Source organism: Podarcis tiliguerta, assembly GCF_965153285.1.
Source record: "Podarcis tiliguerta genome assembly, chromosome: 2".
Classification (NCBI taxonomy): domain Eukaryota; kingdom Metazoa; phylum Chordata; class Lepidosauria; order Squamata; family Lacertidae; genus Podarcis; species Podarcis tiliguerta.
Window position 1 is genome coordinate 65,992,889 of NC_139535.1, and position 21,741 is coordinate 66,014,629.

At 43.9% G+C, this 21,741-nt stretch overlaps 1 protein-coding gene across 5 annotated transcripts in view; it reads right to left on the reverse strand.

The window, feature by feature from the left end:
* Nucleotides 1-21,741, reverse strand: part of JADE2 (jade family PHD finger 2) — a 147,445-nt gene that overhangs the window by 24,360 nt on the left and 101,344 nt on the right. For all 5 annotated transcript variants that reach the window (XM_083428812.1, XM_083428811.1, XM_083428815.1 and 2 more), the window contains exons 6-9: nucleotides 17,862-18,073; nucleotides 13,047-13,214; nucleotides 12,469-12,585; nucleotides 3,344-3,805 (exon numbers count right to left, since the gene is read on the reverse strand). In XM_083428812.1, coding sequence (XP_083284938.1) covers nucleotides 3,344-3,805; nucleotides 12,469-12,585; nucleotides 13,047-13,214; nucleotides 17,862-18,073 — 959 coding nt within the window. The remainder of the gene's footprint in view (nucleotides 1-3,343; nucleotides 3,806-12,468; nucleotides 12,586-13,046; nucleotides 13,215-17,861; nucleotides 18,074-21,741) is intronic.

The window sequence follows — 21,741 nt, forward strand, 5'->3', positions numbered from 1 at the left end:
TGCACTTTCCTGTCAGACCTACATGGTTTGGACTGCAAACCCATACAAAATGTTAGTACAGTGGTGCCTCGCAAGATGAAATTAATCCGTTCTGCGAGTCTCTTCGTCTAGCGGTTTTTTTGTCTTGCGAAGCAACCCTATTAGCGGATTAGCGCTATTAGCGGTTTAGCAGCTATTAGCGGCTATTAAAGTCTTAAGGGATTAGCGGATTAGCTGCTAAAAGGCTATTAGCAGCTTAGCGCCTTAGAAAAAGGGGAGCGGAAAAAAACCTCAAGAATCGCAAGACATTTTCGTCTTGCGAAGCCAGCCCATAGAGAAATTCGTCCTGCGAAGCACCTCTGAAAACGGAAAACCCTTTCGTCTAGCGGGTTTTCCGTCTTGCGGGGCACCACTGTATTATCTCAAGAAATTCTGGAAGGTCCCGTTTTAGAGGTGGAAAAGTTTTTAGAAAAAAATGGTAAGAATAAATACCCAAGACTCAAGTATAGAAATGTGATTTATGCACTATATATTTTATGTGATCTATATTTTAACACACACCTTTCGATTTATTATGGTTTGAAGTGAACATCAGACTGAAATCTCTTTACAAGGGAAACAGCTGCCTCTGGCAAGATATGTGTTAGAATGTCTTTCAGTTTCTTAATTTATATGTCTAAGAGAAAAATGCTTTTTATTGGCCATGTAACTACTTTCACCAGCATTGCTAAAACTACACACACACCATAAACAAGCTGCACTTCTCTATCAAGTAACTGAAAGATTATGAAGCTTTGCTGAAGTTGATTAAGATAAATTAATTTTTACAGCTGTGTTGTTTTGAATTCACTGAGTCTCGGGGGAACTTAGGACAGTGGCTTTCAGTGGAAGATTGTTCTGCTATGTTTGTCTTTGTTGCTAAAAACACAGCTTCAACATCCTAAAATTACAGAGATCAGAAATGTAAGCAAGAGAATCATTTTCCTATGTTACAGGAAGAAAATAAAGGGGGAAGGGAATGTACATGGCTGAAGATCAATCTTTTAAGTCCAACACAGTTTCTCAATGCATAATCATGTCATCTAGGATAAAGGTTATATCTGGTTCAGGAAATCTCTATTCCACTTTGATACTTCCTCTTCCTCTCTCTGATCAGGACGGATCTTATATTTTCATGGCTTATTTGAACCTCCACAGTTTCACCTCTGAACCTGGCACAACTAGGGCAATCAGTCACAAGGATGATGCCTGAATACCCTCTGTCAGAGCTTAGCCCTTGTACAGTGGTACCTCGGGTTACATACGCTTCAGGTTACAGACTCCGCTAACCCAGAAATAGTGCTTCAGGTTAAGAACTTTGCTTCAGGATGAGAACAGAAATTGTGCTCTGGCGGCGCGGCAGCAGCGGGAGGCCCCATTAGCTAAAGTGGTGCTTCAGGTTAAGAACAGTTTCAGGTTAAGAACGGACCTCTGGAACGAATTAGGTACTTAACCCGAGGTACCACTGTACATTTATTCCCATGCACTATTAAATCCTCTTTGCTTCCCATTCCTAGCTTTTCCTTTCTGCTTCTCTGTGTTTTCCCTTCTCAAGAGATGTTCACTAGGCAATTTGTTTTGTGTCTTCCATCTCCTCAGTTGTTTATGCAGTGCCAACTCTGCCCCCATCTCCTCTACTTTCTGTAGCATCACAGTTGGTTCCGCCACTGTTTGTTTTTGTATGCATAGCTAATAAAAGAGAAATTTACAAGAGTCCAAGAGTTCTGGCAGCATGGAACTTCAGAAAGCAGGACTCTAATAAATTTCCTTTTACTGTCTTGCATGTGGCAGCACAGCCGGCACTAGACACAGCAGGGGAAAAGTAGGGCAAAATAAAAGTAGATGAAGGTTTGTCATCATAAACTGTTACACTGAGCAACTTCACAAACATTGACCACTCCTTTGAAAAGATTATTAACAAAGCATTCCCTGGCCTTATCTAGAAACTGATTCCTACTATAAAAATTAATCACAAAGGAAATAATAAATTTAATGAGAAAAGATACCCTTCTGTCTGTGCTATCCTAGCAGTGTGCTTTTAATTTGCTTAAAGGTAAAGGTACCCCTGCCCATCACGGCCAGTTGTGACCGACTCTAGGGTTGCGCGCTCATCTCGCTCAAGAGGCCGGGAGCCGGTGCTATCCGAAGACACTTCCGGGTCACGTGGCCAGCGTGACGAAGCTGCATCTGGCGAGCCAGCACCAGCGCCGCACACGGAAACACCGTTTACCTTCCTGCTAGAAAGCGGTCCCTATTTATCTACTTGCACTTAAGAGGTGCTTTCGAACTGCTAGGTGGGCAGGAGCTGGGACCGAACGGCGGGAGCTCACCCCGCCGCGGGGATTTGAACCGCCAACCTTTCGATCAGCAAGTCCTAGGCTCTGTGGTTTAACCCACAGCGCCACCCGCGTCCCTTAATTTGCTTAGGAGGGACCAAAATGTGTGGTGGGGTGGAAGGGACTGCAGGATTTATGAGCATTTGACTTCCCTACTGAGCTTTTCAAGAGCTAATTCTAACCAAGCCAATGGGTCTGTGCTGACAGACACTCCATGTCATGGACCTACAACAGATAGTATTGTTCTTCTCTCTCTCTCTCTCTCTCTCTCTCTCTCACACACACACACACACACACACACACACACACACACACACACACAATTCCTACCCCCATTTTTCCATTTGATTTTTGTGCTTGCTTGGAGTAAGCATGGACCCACAACTTTTGGTTTACATGGAAGTAAAGTTTGATTGTGTTCATTCCGGCCTAACCCTGGTAAATATACACAGGACTGCAGCCCTCATTTGTCACCTGGGGAAGAGGAGCAGGGACTTGTTTTGGTTCTGGCTGACAAAAGTGCTTTGAGTTCTTCACTCTGTCACACAAGCTACCCAAGGAACAGGAGGAAAAGTTTGGTGCTCATTTTGGTCCCATGTGGCCAAGAGGATCCCTGTGCCAGCCAAACCTTCCTCTCTGAGTTGGAAAGGGGGTGGGGATTTTCTCCACTGTTGTACTGAACCCTCAGAAGCTCACTCAGCTGTGGGGACAAATTCTGCCTTCTCCCTAGCTCCAAGGTAAAGAGGAAGGCTGGGGCCTTTCTCGTTATCTTTACAAAAGGATGATCTAGACAGGCAAATAAAAAATATGGAACTCCTTGAGTAAAAATCGTAACGAAAATGAATATACAGATAGCGATCAGAACAGAAGCTATGCCTGGGCACTGTGAAGTTTAAGTGATTGTTAGGATAATCAGGCCACTGGAGTTAAAGAATTACTAGAAACGGTAGAACAGCAGAACATTTCACAAAGCCTGTAATTCTACTCACCCTTTCAAGATCTTGCCTGAGGTGTGTGAAGAGCTTCAAGCGTCGGTACAGCACATCTTGCTCTTGCTGAGCCAAGTTGTCCACCTCATCTGTTTTGGGCATCATTAGAGGCTTGTTGTAATTGGCTTTCCTCTTTAACTTCCAGTACTGATAGACAAAATCAACTAGCCCCTCAGTCAAGTCAAGGTTCTCAGCCACTTCAGAGGGCTTCACAAGATCATAGAAGTCTTCCTCCAACTGTTGGAGCTTCTGTTTCCTCAGCGTTACTTTTTCCATATCCAGCTTGCCTTGATCTGCATCCGTCCGTGCTTCGTCTGGTGGTTTAGTGGCACCGCTGCTGTGCTCAAGACAGAAGGACTTGAACTTCACCTCATCATTCTCTGCTAAAAGCGTCCGCATGTCCAGATTGCGTTCAAAGGCGCATGTTACGTGGAAGGCTGTGATGCAGGAAGGCATGGAACACTGCAACAGGTAGGGGGAGAAAGCAGAGCGAAGACCTGAGTATTCTTGCAAAACCATTTCAACTAGGATCACTTTTACAAGAGTACCAACAGCAAAAAATTTCCTGCCGTAATTAAAGCTAGCAGTAAAATTAACGGAGGGTGATGGTGGAAAGTACCACATCCGCATTACTCTCTGTTCAGACCCTCACTTTTCTTGAGGAGATGGAAAAATACCCCTCCATAATGCCCTCTCTCACTATTCATCTTCCACAGTACATTTCTATCCACTACACTACAGCTTGCTTACACACTACGTTTATGTTCTTGCTGTTTTTCCTTCATGTAAACATTCCTCATGGGATCTATCTACTTGATTTTGCTGAGGAGATATTTAATTATACAGCGCAGCTGATCCTGTGTCTCACCAAATTGGCTCAGTGTGATGGTCAGGTATTTTGCATGACCAGGCCAAGTTTCCCCAATTTTTTATTATATTTCCACTGATTACACTCAGAAGCCTTGTTCTAGCAAAATAGAATGAAAGCCCATCCAGGAAGAGGTGCTATGTGGAATGGGGTAAAGATGAGATCTGCTGTTTTCTTTGCTCTTCTTAAAACTTGTCGAGGTGGCCTCTCCTCTGGGGGGGAAGGGCAGGAAGAGTGCACTGATTTCACATTAACAAGCTGCATCCCAGAGGAAGTACAGGTTATTCTATCTATCTATCTATCTATCTATATCTATCTATCTATCTATCATCTATCTATCTAATCTATATCTATATCTATATCTATCTATCTATATCTCTATCTATCTATCTATCTATCTATCATCTATCGAGCTATCTATCTATCTATCTATCTATCTATCTATCTATCATCTATCTATCTACCTACCTACCTACCTACCTACCTACCTACCTACTGGCTTGTTTATTTTTACACTGCCTTTCATCCAAAAGGATTCCAAGGTGGCTAATGCAATTTCTGTAGGATGTCACAAACATTAACATCCTGATAAGTAGGAAATCAGAAAAGAGCGATGGAGGATTTTTATTTCTCCTCTCCATATTTTCCTCTGGTGACCAATTATTCAGAGAACACAAGGGCCATGCCTTTGCCCTGCTTACCACATTTTGAAAGTTACTGATACTTGAAGCCAGTGTGCTGGTCAAAAGGTCAGCTAGCTATGATATAATACTAATTAGCATGGGGTAACATGAACTATGGAACTGTGGGAGATTAGCAGCCAAACGTAACTAATGCATATTCCTTGTTAGTTAGCATGAGAAGGGGCTAATACCATAGAGCTGTACTGCTGACATGCAATTGCTGAGTGTCTACTCAGACCATAGAAATACAATTGGTAGAGAGAACTGTGTGTTACATCATTTCCCCTCCTCTCCTGGAGAGGAAGCAGCATATAGTACTTCCTGTTCTTATAAAGCTTACTTTATAGTTGAAATTTCTCCAAAGGAGAAGACTAATTCCTATTCTTTTAATTGGGGTGCCAAAGATGGGATTTTCAAACTCTGCTAACCCACACGCATGGGGGCCTGGTGGGATAAATTGCAATCAATATATCCTCTCCTACCCATTTAAACCTATCCCACATGTCCAACACTGCAGAATCCTTTTTTCACTGTGACACAGGGAAGGGCAAGGAAAACGGAATTCAATAAAAAGGTATCAGAAAAAAAACATTTTACTTGTAATGTCTGAATGGTGAATAGGACTTTTCTTTTCTTTTTTTGCCACTGTCAAAAAAAAATTGAGGATACTTTCTTTATTACATTTATACACCAGCTTTCCTCCAAGGAGCTCAAAGTGGTAAACATAGTTCTACTGGTTTCCTGGAGGTAAATACCCAAGGTGAGGGTATTTATATATGACACAAACATTGCTGACATAGAAAATAATCTCCTGTTAAACTAAGTAATATGTTTAACCCTTTGAGTAGAGCTGAGTGCATGTGCCAAAACAGGGAAGAGGAACCTGTGACCCTCCATAATATGTTCTGAGGCCACAACAAACATCCACCCCAGTCAGCAAGGCTAATGGTGAGTGATGATGAGAGTCACAGGCTGTGCAACCCTAATATAAAAGGAGCAAGGTATGGAGAAGTTCTGATAAATGAGTGGGTTGCTTTTTGTTTTGTACTAAAATGCAGTAACAGTAGAAAGAAAATGGACTTTAGAGACTCTCCCCCACTCCCCAAATAATTCTGGTTGAGATTTTGCCTATAAAACAGAGCAACAAATGTACTAATGGTGCTGAAGCATACATTTGCCCTTCTGAAACACTCATGTTATATTATTGTGTGTTTATGAGGGTGGTGGTGAGACCAGAGTTTCTACCACAGTGTTCCGTTCTTTTTGAACTACCTTAGCTAATGTGATTTTTGGGTCGCAGACTGGGTCACAAGTTCATGAATAAATCTACACTCTTGGGGGCTTGCAAGGCCCCTGGAAAGACTGGACCTTTAACAGTATCTTCCCCTTTGATATATGTCCTCTAATTATATATTAAAAAGAAAGAGAACAAAAAAGTGAGCCTCAAGCTTTTGGCAAGCTAGTAACATAAAAATTAACTGATTAACGCTCATTGCAGTCGCTAAATAGCTGTCAACAGTTCTTTTAAAGAAAAAAAAATCAAACAATTTTATTAAAGCCCTCCCTATCTAATTTGTTCTGTCCCCCTCCTCCCCCAGGCAGCAACATCTGAAGCGCCATTTCCTACCCAATATAACACATTCCCCATCTAGCTGTATGTAACTCTGCTGTCTCCTCGTGGATCCACCCACTATTCATTAACTGTTTTTTAATAGCTCCGAGTGTCAGGTAATTATTTAAGCCATAACCCATAAGAAATCAGTCTATTCCAGCTGCTAATGGCCAGTTAAACAGCAATAAGGAGCTGTTCTGAAGACCTTATTGCTGAAGACACCACACTGAGCAGTTTACATACTTCAGATATATTTGTTAAGAACCATGGTTGCTCCAGCTTGAATGATCGCATTAACGCAAGGGGAAACTTCCTGAAGGATGTTGAGAAGCGTTTCGGGATACTACACGTACTCAATTGAGTGTGAGGGCATTTCAGGGAAGAGGAAAAACAATTTTATGTTCAGTTTTAAATGCACACTCTGTGCAGCTTTATCTCTGCCCCACTGGTCCCTTAAGGTGCTTTTCTCCTCCGCTGAGCTCCAGGAAAAACATCTGGTGAGACGATGCTAAGGGAATATAAGAGGTTGGGGCAAAGAGAGTTCACTTTCCCCTCCCCTGAGCATCTCCCTTTCCTCTAAAAAGGCAGACCCGTATCCCTGTGACTGGGGCAGACCTAGGGTTAAACAAAGAGGTCTGATACTGACATGTCAGGTTTGGTCCTCATATTTGCAGGATCTTAAGGAGGGCAAAAGAGCCATGACAGTGCTATGGGACACTCTGCCACTTGTGGAGCTACTAACAGAAATCTGTCCAGGGTGGTGATCTGATAGACCCTAAACAGCAGATCTAACCAAATATTTTAAACTGCATTCCATGCAGGGATAAGATGTGGTGGGATGCACTGACACAGACAAGACCTAAGGATCGGAGTATTGAGTTTTCATTCATTTTGCTGGATGCACAGTATCAGTGCCCAGATTTGTAAAGCAATGCTGTTCTGCTATCATGCGGTTTTTATCATAGGCCTGCCTGATATAAATACCTGGGCTGGGGATGGGAGACTATGTTGAAAAGATGCAGCGGAGTCACTTTCCTAAGTGTTATTGCATTTTGAGGTTACAGGCTTTTGCCAGCAGTAAACAGCTTTGATTGAGTTTTCTTGTCCGGTAGCCAAAGCTGTAATTTTACTGCATACATAGCTAGATAGCTACTGATGGAGCCAATTGTGTTTATATTGGAGTAACATCTGGGGGTACTTTAAAATGAGTGATTGGAAAGATCCTTTGTGCTGTTGTGCACACAACTAGCTGCAGTGCTGAGATGAAAGCTGGGCAAGGACCTCTCGGGCTTAGCAAAGCTACTGAAATAAATGCATCTCAGTTTCTCCCCTCCCCTCCCTATTTGCATCACAAACAGTATTAATATCATTATTAAATTGTTTATGACTTTTGCTAGAACAACAGCCTACACAGTGCCCTTTTATGAAGGAAAGATTATCCGCGCTACCTTAGAGATAAAACAAACAGAATGCCACCCATCCTGGGTTTCCTCTGACAGATGGCAAGTAGCAGTTGTCAGGGACTCTGCCCGAAATGCAAATAGGAAATAATTAGCAAGCTGAGCTGACAGGTCAACAACGAAAAGTACCTGTTCAGCAGTAGCTACCAAAGAACCTTGCATTAAAGTGATAATGAAGACGTTATTGATGCATTATTCCCCTCCTCCAGCCCAGCTAGCAGAATAAAACCATACAGCAGAGTGGGGGGGGGGGGGGAGAATATACTGAAAGGTAGAAGGAGTTGGGAATTGTGTTAATGTTCATATTACCCTACACCCATCTGGCCGGGCCTCCCCAGCCACTCTGGGCAGCTTCCAACAGAATATTAGAAATACAATAAAATATCAAACATTAAAAACTTCCTAAACAGGGCTGCCTTCAGATATCTTCTAAAAGTCAGATAGTTGTTTATTTCCTTGGTATCTGATGGGAGGGTGTTCCACAGGACGGGCGTCACTACCGAGAAGGCCCTCTGCCTGGTTCCCTGTAACTTCGCTTTTCGCAGTGAGGGAACTGCCAGAAGGCCCTTGGTGCTGGACCTCAAGTGTTTACCCATGAATGTTTAGGATAATGAATCCCTGAGTTACTGGGGTTGTTTGGTTTTCCTTATTCACAGGAGAACTGGAATGTTAAGTGGCCACAGATTATCAGTTTTAAGAATAGGAGAGATTACTCTCAGAGTAAAAGAGAGCAATTCTTAGATGCTATCAAAAAAGAACTTGGTTGGTTATCTGGAATACTGCTATCTCATTGTTTAAGGGCAGTGACATGCTGTTCTCCAGGTAGCCCTGGACCATAACTCCCATCTCCATGGCAAATACCTCTTCCTGGTTGGGCATTGAGAGGGCACTCTGCGCAAGTCAATCAATGTTATCATAACCACAACCACAAATGTTTCTAGCAAGCAGTAAAAATGTATTCCCCCCCCCCCCCGAAAAAAACCATGGAGGGAGATGTCTTATAGTACAATCCTACTCAAAACACCCAAATGAGTTCAGTGGGATTTACACTCATGTGTATATAGTGATACGGAAGGGGGGGGCATGTCTTCTTCACCTCCTTCTTCGCTACAATATATCCATTTATTTCCAACTGTCAATGACAGAAGGGACTAAAATCTATAAATCATAGAAAATCAACGTGCCAATTTGCTCAATTTCTCTAGAACTCCATGACACCTTCCCTGTCCTCCATAATCCCTCAAGCAAGGTGTTAAGACCCTAATCCTGTCAAATCACTCTGCCTGGCCTTTCCTCTGGGCAATGCCAGGTGGCAGACTATGCATACATGGGCCATTGTCTTCTCATCACCTGGACTCAGGATGTGCTTATCTATGCATATCTCCAGCTCTGCATATTCCCCCCTCCCTCCTCCATATGTTAATTCTGTGTAACCCAACCTCTTCTTAATATATTCATGATGTAATCTGTGTAACCCAACCTCTTCTTAATGTATTCATGATGTAACTGGGATGTATTTTGCACTGTATTCTGGGACATGGAGGGAAGTTTAAAAGTTCATGTCACCCCTTCCTCGCTGTTCAATCTCGCCTTGAACCTTATTGCGCAATAAACATGGATCTTCTGCAGTTTGCTCCTCTCCGGCTGAACTCATTTTCCTCCGCAGGGACCCGCGGACTTAGTCCGACGAGCTGGGTGGCAGAGCAGCCTCGCACCCAGATTTTGCCGTAACAATAGGGTTGTAGACTTAGTCTTCAAAAAGGGAATTGTTTAGTACGGTACTCTTGCATATCCCTGCCCCTTTGAAAACCAAAGTCATATGTTTACCCGCCAACGTGGTTATTGTGAATGATCCTCTGTATCACTGTTGAACCTCTAAACCAGTGTAGTTGCACTGATGTTGCCTTGCCTAAAGGTACTATCTCCCAGACCACCTCCTTCCCTACAGCACTTCCCAGATGTTAAAATCAGCAGAGGCAGGCCTCTTGGTAGCGCCACCTCCCAGGAGAGGGCATTCTCTGTGTCTGCCCCTCTTACAGAGGTGCATGTGGCTTCTTCATTATAGAGTATTCAGAGAATGCTCAAGACACAGCTCTGCCTGTGAGCCCAAGGTACTCCTATGGCTGAAAACTGTTTATAATTCTTAATTTTAGATTGTTGAAACTCACCCCAAGACCTGTTGGCGAAGGGTGGGTAATAAATTTAACAACAACAAATGTATTTATAATAGTTCTTATCTGACCTTCACCATAAGGTTCCAGGGTGGGTTATAGTAATATAATCATACAAGTAAAGGAGGAAGAATTTGTATATGATTATAAAAACAAGTAACACAATTCCTAGCAACCCCATTACTCCATTACCTACTCCATTACTTTTCTCCACTAAGTCCCTGGCTATTGTCACTTTCACTGAGCTGCATGAATTTTGATCCCTTTGCCTGGAAGGTTTCAGGAAAGTTACCCCCCGCCCTTGGCCAAAAGCTATTTTATAAAGCTATTGTGGAGTCTTCTATGCTAAATTTCACCTGCATAAGCAAACCCAGATGGAGATGCTACATCAACACAAATAATGAGATTTGCAATCCTAATGTGATGAGAGTGGGGGCAGATCTGAATTCTAATTCCCCCCCCCCTATGTTTCAGTTTGATGCTTAGTCATTGCTTAAACGTTTAAACAAATGAATCATCTACATATTTCTTTCATTCCTTCTTTTGGTGAAAATGTTCTCCCTCTTACGAGGCCAGTGCCAACAAAAGCTCAACTGTCAGTCTTATGAAGACTTATGAAATGTGGGATGTCAGCAAAGGAGACAATAAAACCCTGTTTTCCATTTCAGGTGACCTTTCATGCAAATCCACTCAGCTCAGAGCATTTCAAAACTAACACGCGAGCCAGAGCTAAGAGGATGAAGTCTCAGAGAAAACTGAATTCTTCCTTTTCTTCCCAACCCCCCCACCCAAGGCTGCCAAGTGTAGCCGTCTCGTTTCCCTGCCCTTCCGTTCTTCAAAAGCAGTTGCCATTATGACAGAATATCTCCATCTGGCAGGGTGAATAAGCAGATCCACCCAGAGCCATCGCAAATGGAATTGCATCAAATGTTGGAAAGATTTAATGAAACGTGTGTGAGAGCTTTCACTTCAGGCTAAAAGGGATTGCTTTAAAATTTCTCCCTTACAATGCCCCAAACGTTATGGTGGTGGCTTCACACTTTCTGTTCATATAGCACATGACTTTCCTTCCACCAGATAGCTGTCTCACGACAGTTGCAGCCTCAACATACAAACAATCTTTGACAGATCCTCCCTTTGGACCCAGAGATCAACACTTCGGTAATCTTCCTAGAGATCAAAGTGAGCTTGGATAAGATAAAATACTGTGATAAAAGAAGTGGAAAAGAACACTAGACTGTATTCAGTGGCATTTCTTGTTACCTGGGAACTAAAGATAAAAAAGACCAACATTCTGCTGCTACCTCCTGCAAAACCTGTCAGGAAGGGAAATAATTTACACACAAACCCCCTTGACTCCATGGAGACACTGGGAGAGGAGAGGAGGGGGAGTCCCTCTCCTTTCCCTTCCAACTAAAAGCTGCACATGAGATAAAAGCCAGTGAGGTCAATGTAAAGTAACATAATGGTTAGCAGGTTGGACTATGACCTGGGAGACCAGGATTTGCCCACTCAGTCAAGAAGGGTACTGGGTAACTTTGGGCCAGTCACCATATCTTAGCCTAACCTACCTCACAGGGCTGTTGTGAGGATGAAATTTTTTTTGGGGGGGGGTGTCAGGTGACTGCCATTGGAACAGGGGAGAGAGGCAGAGACACTGTCGGGATACAGGGAGCCTCCAATGCTTCTAAGGAGCAGTTCCTCTTTCAGGAAGGGGAAACGCCACACCTCCAGTGTAGCAGAGAGGGAAGGGGCCAGCCAAGTGAGGAGAGGGCTCGAAGATGCTGTTGAGAGCCCAAGCACCTCACCTAGCCCGGCTGGCCAGGAGGCACACACGCTACTTCCGTCGCCACGCTTGCGCAGAGGGGTGAAACACAAGGAGGGGAGGTGGAGATTTGGGGTGTCTAAGTTCTTATGTTGGGGGAGAAGCCGGAAGGGGCAACTCCCGGATTCTGCCTAAGTGACTAAGACGGACATGAACCTTGTGTATCTTCACTGTATATAATTTGCACAATAAAACCTGTAAAAGACAGGTCAGAGTCCTGCCTGGTTACTCACAAGCAACTACCACCCAGCATTCTGACAGGGACACACACCCATGTACACCATCTTGAGCTCCTTGGAAGAAAAAGGTGGTATAGAAATGAAATAAATAAATAAACAAAAGTTATAACAAAAGTTATAAACACCCAGCAAGGCCTAACAGGTTGCGCCTTTTGGTCGCTTGTGTATATTATTTGCCAGTGACTCTCAACACGCATTTCATTAAAACAATTTCTTTATCTTTCTGATATGGGTGGTGCACAGGTTCGACTACACATAACTGCTTACCTGAATACATGTTCCAGTGCACTCCTTGCAAAGACTGCATGACAAAGCCCATCTGCTTGCTGGGATATGTGATATCTTCGTAATGGGTTCCATTTTTTCAGGGCATCCAATGCTAACCTGAGCACAACACAGAACACACCAATTATTGGCCATCCTGTATCTTCTCAAAGGATAAGAACAGAACTCTAAGGGTGGCTCTGTTACAAACTAAATTCGACACATCAACCATGTAATGTGTGAAGCACAATTAAACTGTGAAAACTGCTCCCAGGAAACTGCAGGTGTATCCATGGAATGCCTGCAATGCATGTTACAACTGCAGTGTGAATAGCCCTGGGGATAATTATAGCACATTGCATGGAGAAGGTTCTGAATGTCTGAATGGACTGTTTAGAGATCACAGTGCTCAACAACCATAAGCTTTTAATTTCAGGCATCCTTAAGTCCTGTGTGCTCAACATAATCCTTGGCGTGAATGACAGGTGATGATTCTGGACAGTAGCTGGCATGGTGAAATCCAAATATATCTCATCTACGTCACATCTACCTACCACTTAGAAAGTCATTTAGTGTCTTACTTCAGGTATCCATAAGGCACAGCTAACGTGGACCCATTTTGTCCCACTCCGGGTGGGTTTCAGAGCTCCCCCTCTCTTTGGGCAGAGTAAACACTTTGGCTGGACTCCAAGGGCACAGGTTCGGCAAAGCCAGTTTCCGATGGGAACTTTCAGGATTCCATAGCAAGCCTAAGTAAACATATTGCAAAAAGTAAGTTGTTTTTATGAGGAATGGAAAACAACACTGTAAAATACACTACAACCAAGACAGGCAAATTAAATGTGGCTATCTCTGATACATTTAATTCCATGTGCTAAACCTGTTGGTAGACATATTGCACTTCTTACATTATTCTGTCTTATTTTCTTAGTCTTTGAGAATCCTTCAGTATGATTATTTACAAAGCACTGGAGTTCAAGTCACAAGTGTCCAAATCTTAAGTATTCCAGAAGTTATGCAACGGTTGTGTGTGTGTGTGTGTGTGTGTAGGCATGCTCCAAACACGCCTTTCAGGATTCCACAGCAAAGTTTAAATGATTTATATGCCAAAAGTGGCATTAACTTCCAGATTTCGTTCATTATACACCCACATATTATGTATGATGTTTAAACGGTACATCACTGTGCAATTATGCCTAGACTGAACTTCAAATAATTTACTAATTATTTAATTAATTGTTGTTAAGATTGCTTTGAGATATTTGAAAGGAAGAAATTAATAAATGGAAATAAAAAATAAATAAATACGTACTGTGGACACCCCTAAGCTTAAACTGGCCCTCACCCACGATAGGGGCTGAATGATGATCTCATTACAGAGCTCTTCCTCTCTCTGGTGTTTTGACAATCCCAGAGCTTGATACCTTTGCTACTAATGAACAACTGGGAGAGAACATGGGAGGAATGAACACAGGTACTGGGCTCTCATTTTTTTGAGGCAGTTTAGGCATATTAACATCCTAAAGCAGGGGTGCCCAAACTTTTTTCAAAGAGGGCCAGATATGATGAAGTGAACATGCGTGAGGGCTGACCAAAGTTGTTGAAGTTGACCCCAAGATTGTTGAGCTGTTTCTAGGATTGACGTTGTTGGGCTTTTGTTAGGATTTTACCCCAGGATGTATACTGCTACGGGGACAGGATTAAATCAAACGGCGGGCCAGATTAGGCCCCCGAAACAGACTTTGGACATGCCTGTACTAAAGAGTCATGGATTTCTAGAGGGTAGTTTTTGTCACATACAGCAGGTCCCAGGTTCAATCTTGGCACCTCCTGGTTTAAAAAATGGGGGAGGGAGTATGTTTGCATTTCAAGTTAGCAAGATTAAAGAAGCCCGAGACCTGCTTGAAGCCTTGGAGAACGATGCTTCCAGTCTGAGCATACACTCTTGGGTTAGATTCCCCACCCCAATCTTACTGGACTGCAACTCTCATTGTCCCAGACTATTGGTCATGCAGGCTGGGGCTGATGGAAGCTGGAGTCCAATAATATCTGGAGGGTCACAGGTTCTCCCTCCCCCAGCGAAAATGGACCAATTTGACTCAGTAAAGAGCAATTCCTTATGTTCATGTTGAATTCAAGCCACCCTGAAAGTCACCAAGGCACTCTTGTTGAAAGAGTAACACCTCAGGTTCATTTCCACACAAGCTACAGCTCAAGCCCATCAGTGTGGGCTACCAATACTGGAATACATTAGACGTTAAAAGCTCATTGCCTCATTAGCAGGTCCCTCTGTAGGTGGTAAATTTTAAAGCCTAAAGGTAATCCAAAACCAGCTCCTGACTTATTCATTTAATTGATCTGACGTGTGTGGCAAGACGGCAGTTGATGCACAATTTAAAGTTCCTCTTGGAAAAGGTAGAATTTGTGCTCTTTCCTGCAGCTGTTTGCAATCTTTAACTATAAGCTCCTTAAAATTCACAATGTGTCCCAGATTGTTGTGTTCTTCCTTCCAGGTTAGTTCACTTGTGGGTTAGTGTGTGACTCACATTATGGACTTTTAAAGAAAATCCAATATCCATTTTCTTCATTCTGAGCTCATGTGTCTTGGAAGCACAGTGTTTAAACAGCTTTGATTTAACTGTGCCAGAGAGAATGGAGTAAGAAGAAATCCTTAGGAGCAAAGAGGAATCTATAATCAACTGCCTTCAAATTCACCTGTCATTTGCATCCCTACACTGAGATCAACAGCATGCTTGTTTGGAAAGGGGGGGCACACACAAGCTGCACCCAAAGAAGTAGCAAAGGGTACTAATGAACCAAACAAAAATGTATTTCCTTCAACTCAGCACCCCTACCTAGTTCCAATTTTGAAATTCATATGACTGGTGTTTTTTTTTAAAGGCAAAGTTTTCTCGCCCGCTTTTTGGTAGAGGGCCAAAATAAGGTCGTAAAATTTTAGCGTGCGCAAAAACTGCTGGTGACACACTTTGTGGGCAATTGAAAGGCATGCCTTCCTTGTCTGCATGTGGTTTGCATGTCATGATAAGGCAAACTATGAGCTTGCACCTGCTTTGCTCTTCCCTGGTCCTTTTAGCACAGTATGGTGGGGCAGCTAAGTCAAGGCTTGGCTGAGCAGAATGTCTGAACCCAGGATCCTAGTTAAGGCCTCGCCTTGTTAACCATGACCTGTAGCACTGCTAAAAGGACTGAGGAGGAGCAAAGTGGGTGAAAGCTTCTTTCTGAGAGCCAGCTCAGTTGTATGGTTTTGGTAAGCCATATTTCAATTTACTGCAATGTCTTAAAGAGGCTACAGAAGGGACTGGGGTTGCTGGTTGCCACTGCTCAGGACGCAGCCAGTCTGACATAGCAATTCCTGCCTTCCTAGAGGAATTCAATCATGAGCCCAAGCCTTGAGGGAGAGAAGAAATGCTTGCTTCTTAACACAGCGTGAAACTCTCCAATGAGGTGCATTAAGCACCACCTTTTTTCTGACAAAGGCTCTGTCCCATGTAAGACAGACAAAAGTTCAACACCAGGAACTTTTTCTAACATGGAAATATAGCTGCGCCTGCTGGACTTCTCTTTAAAATTGTAGCTGCTGAATGTATTGGGGGAAATTGTGAAATCGACAAATGAAGCAATTAGACAAAACCAACAAACAAATAAAAAACCTCACAAGGGACCACTTCTGTGTCTTTTTGCATAAATTTATTGCTCAAGCACATAAACCAGGGAAGAATTTGTCTGGATGAGGGTAAACAGATACAAAGGAGAAGTGAACTTCTGCAGCTGTCTGACAGGTGCAGCTTGTTGTATATAGTTGATGGGGGGGGGGGAAGGAGCGTGTTCTGAAATTCTTTCATGTACACAACACTTAAAGAGTTATCGAAACCCTTTTCTTCCATTATATTGGATCATCCCAGGTATATAGCCTGCCCACACTATATTCTGCTGTGTAAGAAATCTTTATGATTCCTGGGCCTCCTTGGCATTAGAACTCATGGGGGGGGGGTGTTTAAAGCATCTTATACTGTGTCACAACAGACGGAAGCAGAAAAAAAGAGACAAGAGGCTGGTCATATAAGTGAGGAGTTGTTATAGACATGAAGAGGGCAGGGAACAAAAAACAAAAGAAGACTCACTGGAAAAGAAAAGTTAGACGCCCATAGCCTTCCTAGCACTATGATGCTGACTACTTTTTCCATATACATGAGGCTACTTCTGTAGAAATACCACATTTCATTTCCATGTTCTATTTAAAGACATGCACTTTTTGTACTAGAGTTGACTCCTCTTTGTAATGCTAAGTCTCGTAACATCCTAAGAGTAATCTCTGGAAGATATGATAATGTTTTACTTTTAACGTATCAAAGACTTGCATAACTGTGATCCACTAGGAAATGGACACCAGTGATGGAAGCTGTGCCCTGTGTCCTCCTCAACAACTCTTTTCCTAAATCCCAAAATGCTCTGGTGCAAATCCTGCTAGCAGGTGGCAGCACTGAAACTCCGCCAAGAGAGAAAGAGGGGAAAGCCTGTTGTCTCTGCCTAAAGGAAGCTACCTATGATTACACAGAACATCCCAGAGTCAGGTTCACACTATTGATGGCCTGACTTCAATGGCCTTCAATGGATTTTCTTTCCTTCTAAAGGACAGTCGGGAAACTTGACTGGTCAGACCTGTATAGGATATTTGCTACGTATTTGTCTATTAAATTGAATGTGAGCAACTTATCCAAGATCCTCTCTTAGTCACAGCCATATTCAGCTCAGTCAAGGCCATTAAATCACCAACCAGCACTTTGTTACAAAAGAGCATGTAAATGAGTAGTTAAAGATATACCAGATTCAACTATACTTGCGTAAAAAAGGGGAAGGAAATCATGGGGCAAAACTTAAGAACTTAGCCCCATGCCTTACACCCATTATATTACTGTTTTTATACCAGCATAAGCTATTGGTCAACACAGGCATGTGTGAATATACTTAAGCCTATGTTCAGGTGGGCCTGAAGGAAGTCTCGTTTTCCTCCAATATCATGGTAAGCAATAATGTGAACACAATACAAAACAAAATGCAGGGAGAAATAACATCTGAAGAACATAAATACTGAAGAATAAGAAATGCAAAAGGCAGGCAGGACGAGTTTGGAGGCATCCTCTATTCCCTAGCACAGTGATTCCTCTCTCTTACCTCTGAGGCAAGACTGTTGTCTCAATGCACATGCTAACTGTGAAGAAAAGCCCAAACTTTCCCATGTGATGAGAGGATGTGACAAACCACAGCAGTAATGGCTGGAGGATGGCTGTCATTCTTGGTTCTGGTGTGTGCCAGGCAACTAAGTCTTCTGGGGAAGGGGGCTGTACTGCCTCAGCAAAGTGAGAAATGCTACTCACCTGGTGCACGCAGACGTTGCATTTGTCACAGAAAACCATCTCGTTGCCATCCTCTCCTTCTGGCGAGCGGCATACGTCACACACGACATCCTCATCGTACTCTATGCCGAGACCTTCTTCTGTCTCGATGGCAACGTTCATGTTCTCATAGCACAGCGTCTCCAGCTCCTCCAGTACTCTTTCCAAGGTGAATTCATCCATTTCTGGCTTTTCTAAAAGACCAAAAACAACAACGCTCAAATTACTTTAATGTCAAGGGTTCTCAAACTTTGTCGCAGTGAGAAAGGGTGGGTGTTATGTTTAACTGCAGCACATCGTTGACAGAGCCTCATCACCTTAGCCCAATCGAAATATGTGCCAAAGCTGGGCATAGAAAAGAATGCTTGCCTCCCTTGACTATAATTGGTGCCTACTTAAAGAAACAACAATCCTGCTCCCTTTGTGGACTATGGCTGTTCTGTTAACCAGTCTTGCTTTAAAGCCCTGGAATCAACTCCCTGGAGTACCTGCCATTGTACCTGAGCTACATAAGTAACTACCTATAAAGGTTATTTTCACAAGGCCATTGTACATAAAAGAAACACTTTATAGTGTTGAATAGACAAATGGATTGGTAAAACAAGGTCTTGTTCAGAAAGCTGCTTTTGGTTCTGAAGGCTGAGTTTATGTGTCACAGTTAGTAACAAAAGGATGTGTCCATTAAAGTGGCAAACAGTGGGTAGTAAAGAGGGATGAGATCAGTCAAACCAGTGCCAATAATTTGCTTTGGCAGTATCAACATTTATGTCTTGCAAGGATGTTCTCTGTTGTTTGAACTTTTAAAAAGAATGCTTTGATGCAAATAGGCTTGTGAAAACTGATCCACTTTAACAGTAATGGCAACTGCTCACAATGTGTTTATTAGTTTGCTTTACACCCCTGAACAAAATTTAAAAGGGAGGGGGCATTCACAAACTCTACAAAAAGTGAAAAATTAATTTCTTTTGTATTTTTTGGTATTTATGTTAACTGTATTTTATAAATATTTTTTTTCTTGCACTCTTAAAATCGACCCCTTTTTGTGGTAGTGGTTCTTTGTTTTCCCTAGTTAGCTGATATGCTAAAGTGGGGTGGTCTGCTTACTTTTTGTATGTCTTACTTTGCTTTTTATTCTCATTATACCAGATTTCTCAGTAACAATAGCTAGTAATGTGATCCTGTCAGTGGCTGATCCACAGCAGGAATCTTTACTTTGAAATTATACCAAACGCATCTTGTTAGCAAAAGTAATTTCTGGCTGCTGCCTTAGTCACGTGATTATTTGTTTTTTAATAATTGTTCTTTGGACATTTTATTAATATTTTGTTAATTAGCTAAGATGTTGATAATGGGAGAGAGATGATATACAGTGTCAGGGAACTGCCATCGGCAGGACAGGAGGTGCCAAGGCTCTCTGAGGTAGAGAGAGACTTGACACCTGAAGAGGGAACCAGTAGGGGGCGAACAGGAACGTCAAGGGAAGGGGAGTCGGAGGAATGGCTCAGAGATGCTTCCAGTGAAAACAGTGGGGAAGTCTCAGGGCCCCCTATAGGAACACCCGTTCCTCGGCGGAAACTGTCACGCAGAGAGTCCAGAAGACGTGTTTCCGTTAAGGAGCTTTTATGTTGGAAACGTTTCCGAAAGCAGCCACTTTCGGATTCTGCTAGCGACTGACGCAGCCATGCTGGAGGGGCTCCGTCACAGGCAGAGGTTTGAGAAGCGGTTCAAACTCTGAGGGATTGCAATTTACACACAAGCAGCTCTTCATCCCATCACAGCAATCCGAAAGTCATCGACAGCTAGCTTGTGCCAGGGAGAGGCATCATGAGCGAACCAGCAGGAACCGGAGGGGCAGCTGGAGGTCCAAGCCTGGAGGAAAGGTATAGGACGTTGGAAATCCAGCTTGCCTTGCAGACGGCGAGGCTGGAAGAAAGGAGGGCTCAGGATGCAGAGAGGGGGAGGGAGAAAGCCACCCCACTCAACAGAAAGATGCCAGGATTGGTGCAGAAATTTGGGGGGGACCCCAGGAACTACCATGCCTTTAGGACAGAGATGCAATATGCTCTCAATCTGCAATTCGATGACTTCCCTGATGAGGAATCGCGAGTGGCTTTTGTAATTAGCCACCTCGAATCAGGGGCGAAGGACTGGGTTAGACCCTTGATGGCAGCAAATAATGAGATCCTAAAGGACGCGATGAAGTTTTTTCGTGCCATGGACCTGATGTTTTCCAGTGACATTGAGCAGGGAGGAGTGCGAAGGCAGTTAATGGCTTGCAAACAGGGAAACCGGACTGTCCGTGAGTACTGGACTGAGTTCACTATGTTGATTCATCGATTGGGGTGGGACTGGGCTTCTGAGCCCATTCAAATGCTTTTTGAAGAGGGTCTGTCTTCGTCCTTGAAAGATGAACTTTCCCGGAACCCCAGAGCAGAGTCTATGGACCAGCTGACTAAAGCCGCGCTAGCCATTGGAGCGCGCCAGGAGGCGAGGGCTTTGGAGAAGCGGGAGGGGAAAGGAGAACGTTGGAGGGAGCTCCGCATTCCAGACATTCCAGAGCAGCCTTTCCCGCCGGCAGAGCCGATGGAAGTGGGAACAGCGCGTGCGCGCACAGTTTCAAACATCGGTGAAGGGCGGAAGAAAGAGGGAAAGGGCGGGAAAAAATGCTATCTCTGCCAACAGCCAGGACACTTTGCCAGAGTCTGTCCACGGAGAAAGGAATGGCAAGGCATGGCAGGAGCTGTTGGGGGAGAGGAGGAGGAAAGCACAGAGCAGGTAAAAGCCAACGCCTGGCTGCCACCGTCGGGGCACAGCAGCCAGGCTCAAAAGCAGTGAGAGTGCCCGCACCAGAACCTCCCAGGCCTGCTCTAGTGATAGAGGTGTTGCTAGAGCTGCCAAATGGACACCCCCTACAGATCAAAGCCCTGCTGGATTCAGGCAGCTCCTGTAATTTCATGAGTAAGGAGTTCGCAGCTGAGCACCAGATACAAACCCTCCCCTTAAGTAAACCCCTGCAGGTAACCACGATTGACGGCAGAGAGCTGTTGGGAGGAGAAGTGAACCAACAGACTGTTCCCATGATAATGAGGGTGGCAAGACACACCGAGAGGATAGCGTTTAATGTGGCCACATTGGGAGGAGCTCCCATTATTTTGGGGATGAGCTGGCTGGCACTTCACGATCCTCTAGTGGGATGGCACCAGAGGGTGGTCTCCTTTGGGTCGGCGCATTGCCTGGAACACTGCAAGCAGGGGAAGGATCCAGGGGGAGCCAAGATCACCTTAGCTGGGATGGAGGTAATGAAGCAAGGGGAGGTGCCTCCGCAATATGCAGATCTGAGCAACGTATTCAGCGAAAGAGAAGCGGACAAACTGCCGCCGCATAGACCCTTTGACTGTCAAATCAACCTACTCCCGGGGGCTCAACTCCCAGTGGGCAAGCTGTACGCCATGTCAGACAGGGAGATGCAGGAGCTGAGGGAGTTCATTGACAAAAACCTGAAGAGGGGTTTCATCAGAGAGTCCCGAGCGGTGGGGGGCAGCCCAGTGTTTTTTGTGGACAAAAAAAACACAGATAAGCCGAGACTTGTAGTGGATTTCAGGGCCCTGAACGCCGTGTCGGAACCCCTGGCCTTTCCTATGCCCCGAATTGATGACATTCTGACCAGGGTGAGGAAGGGGAAGATTTTTACAAAACTGGACCTGCGGGGGGCGTATAATCTGATACGAATAAGGAAGGGGGATGAATGGAAGACCACCATGTTCACCCCTTTGGGAGCATTTGAATACCTCGTAATGCCCTTCGGTCTCCAAGCCGGCTCCGCATGTTTTCAAGCTTTCATCAACCACGTCCTGGGGCCGTT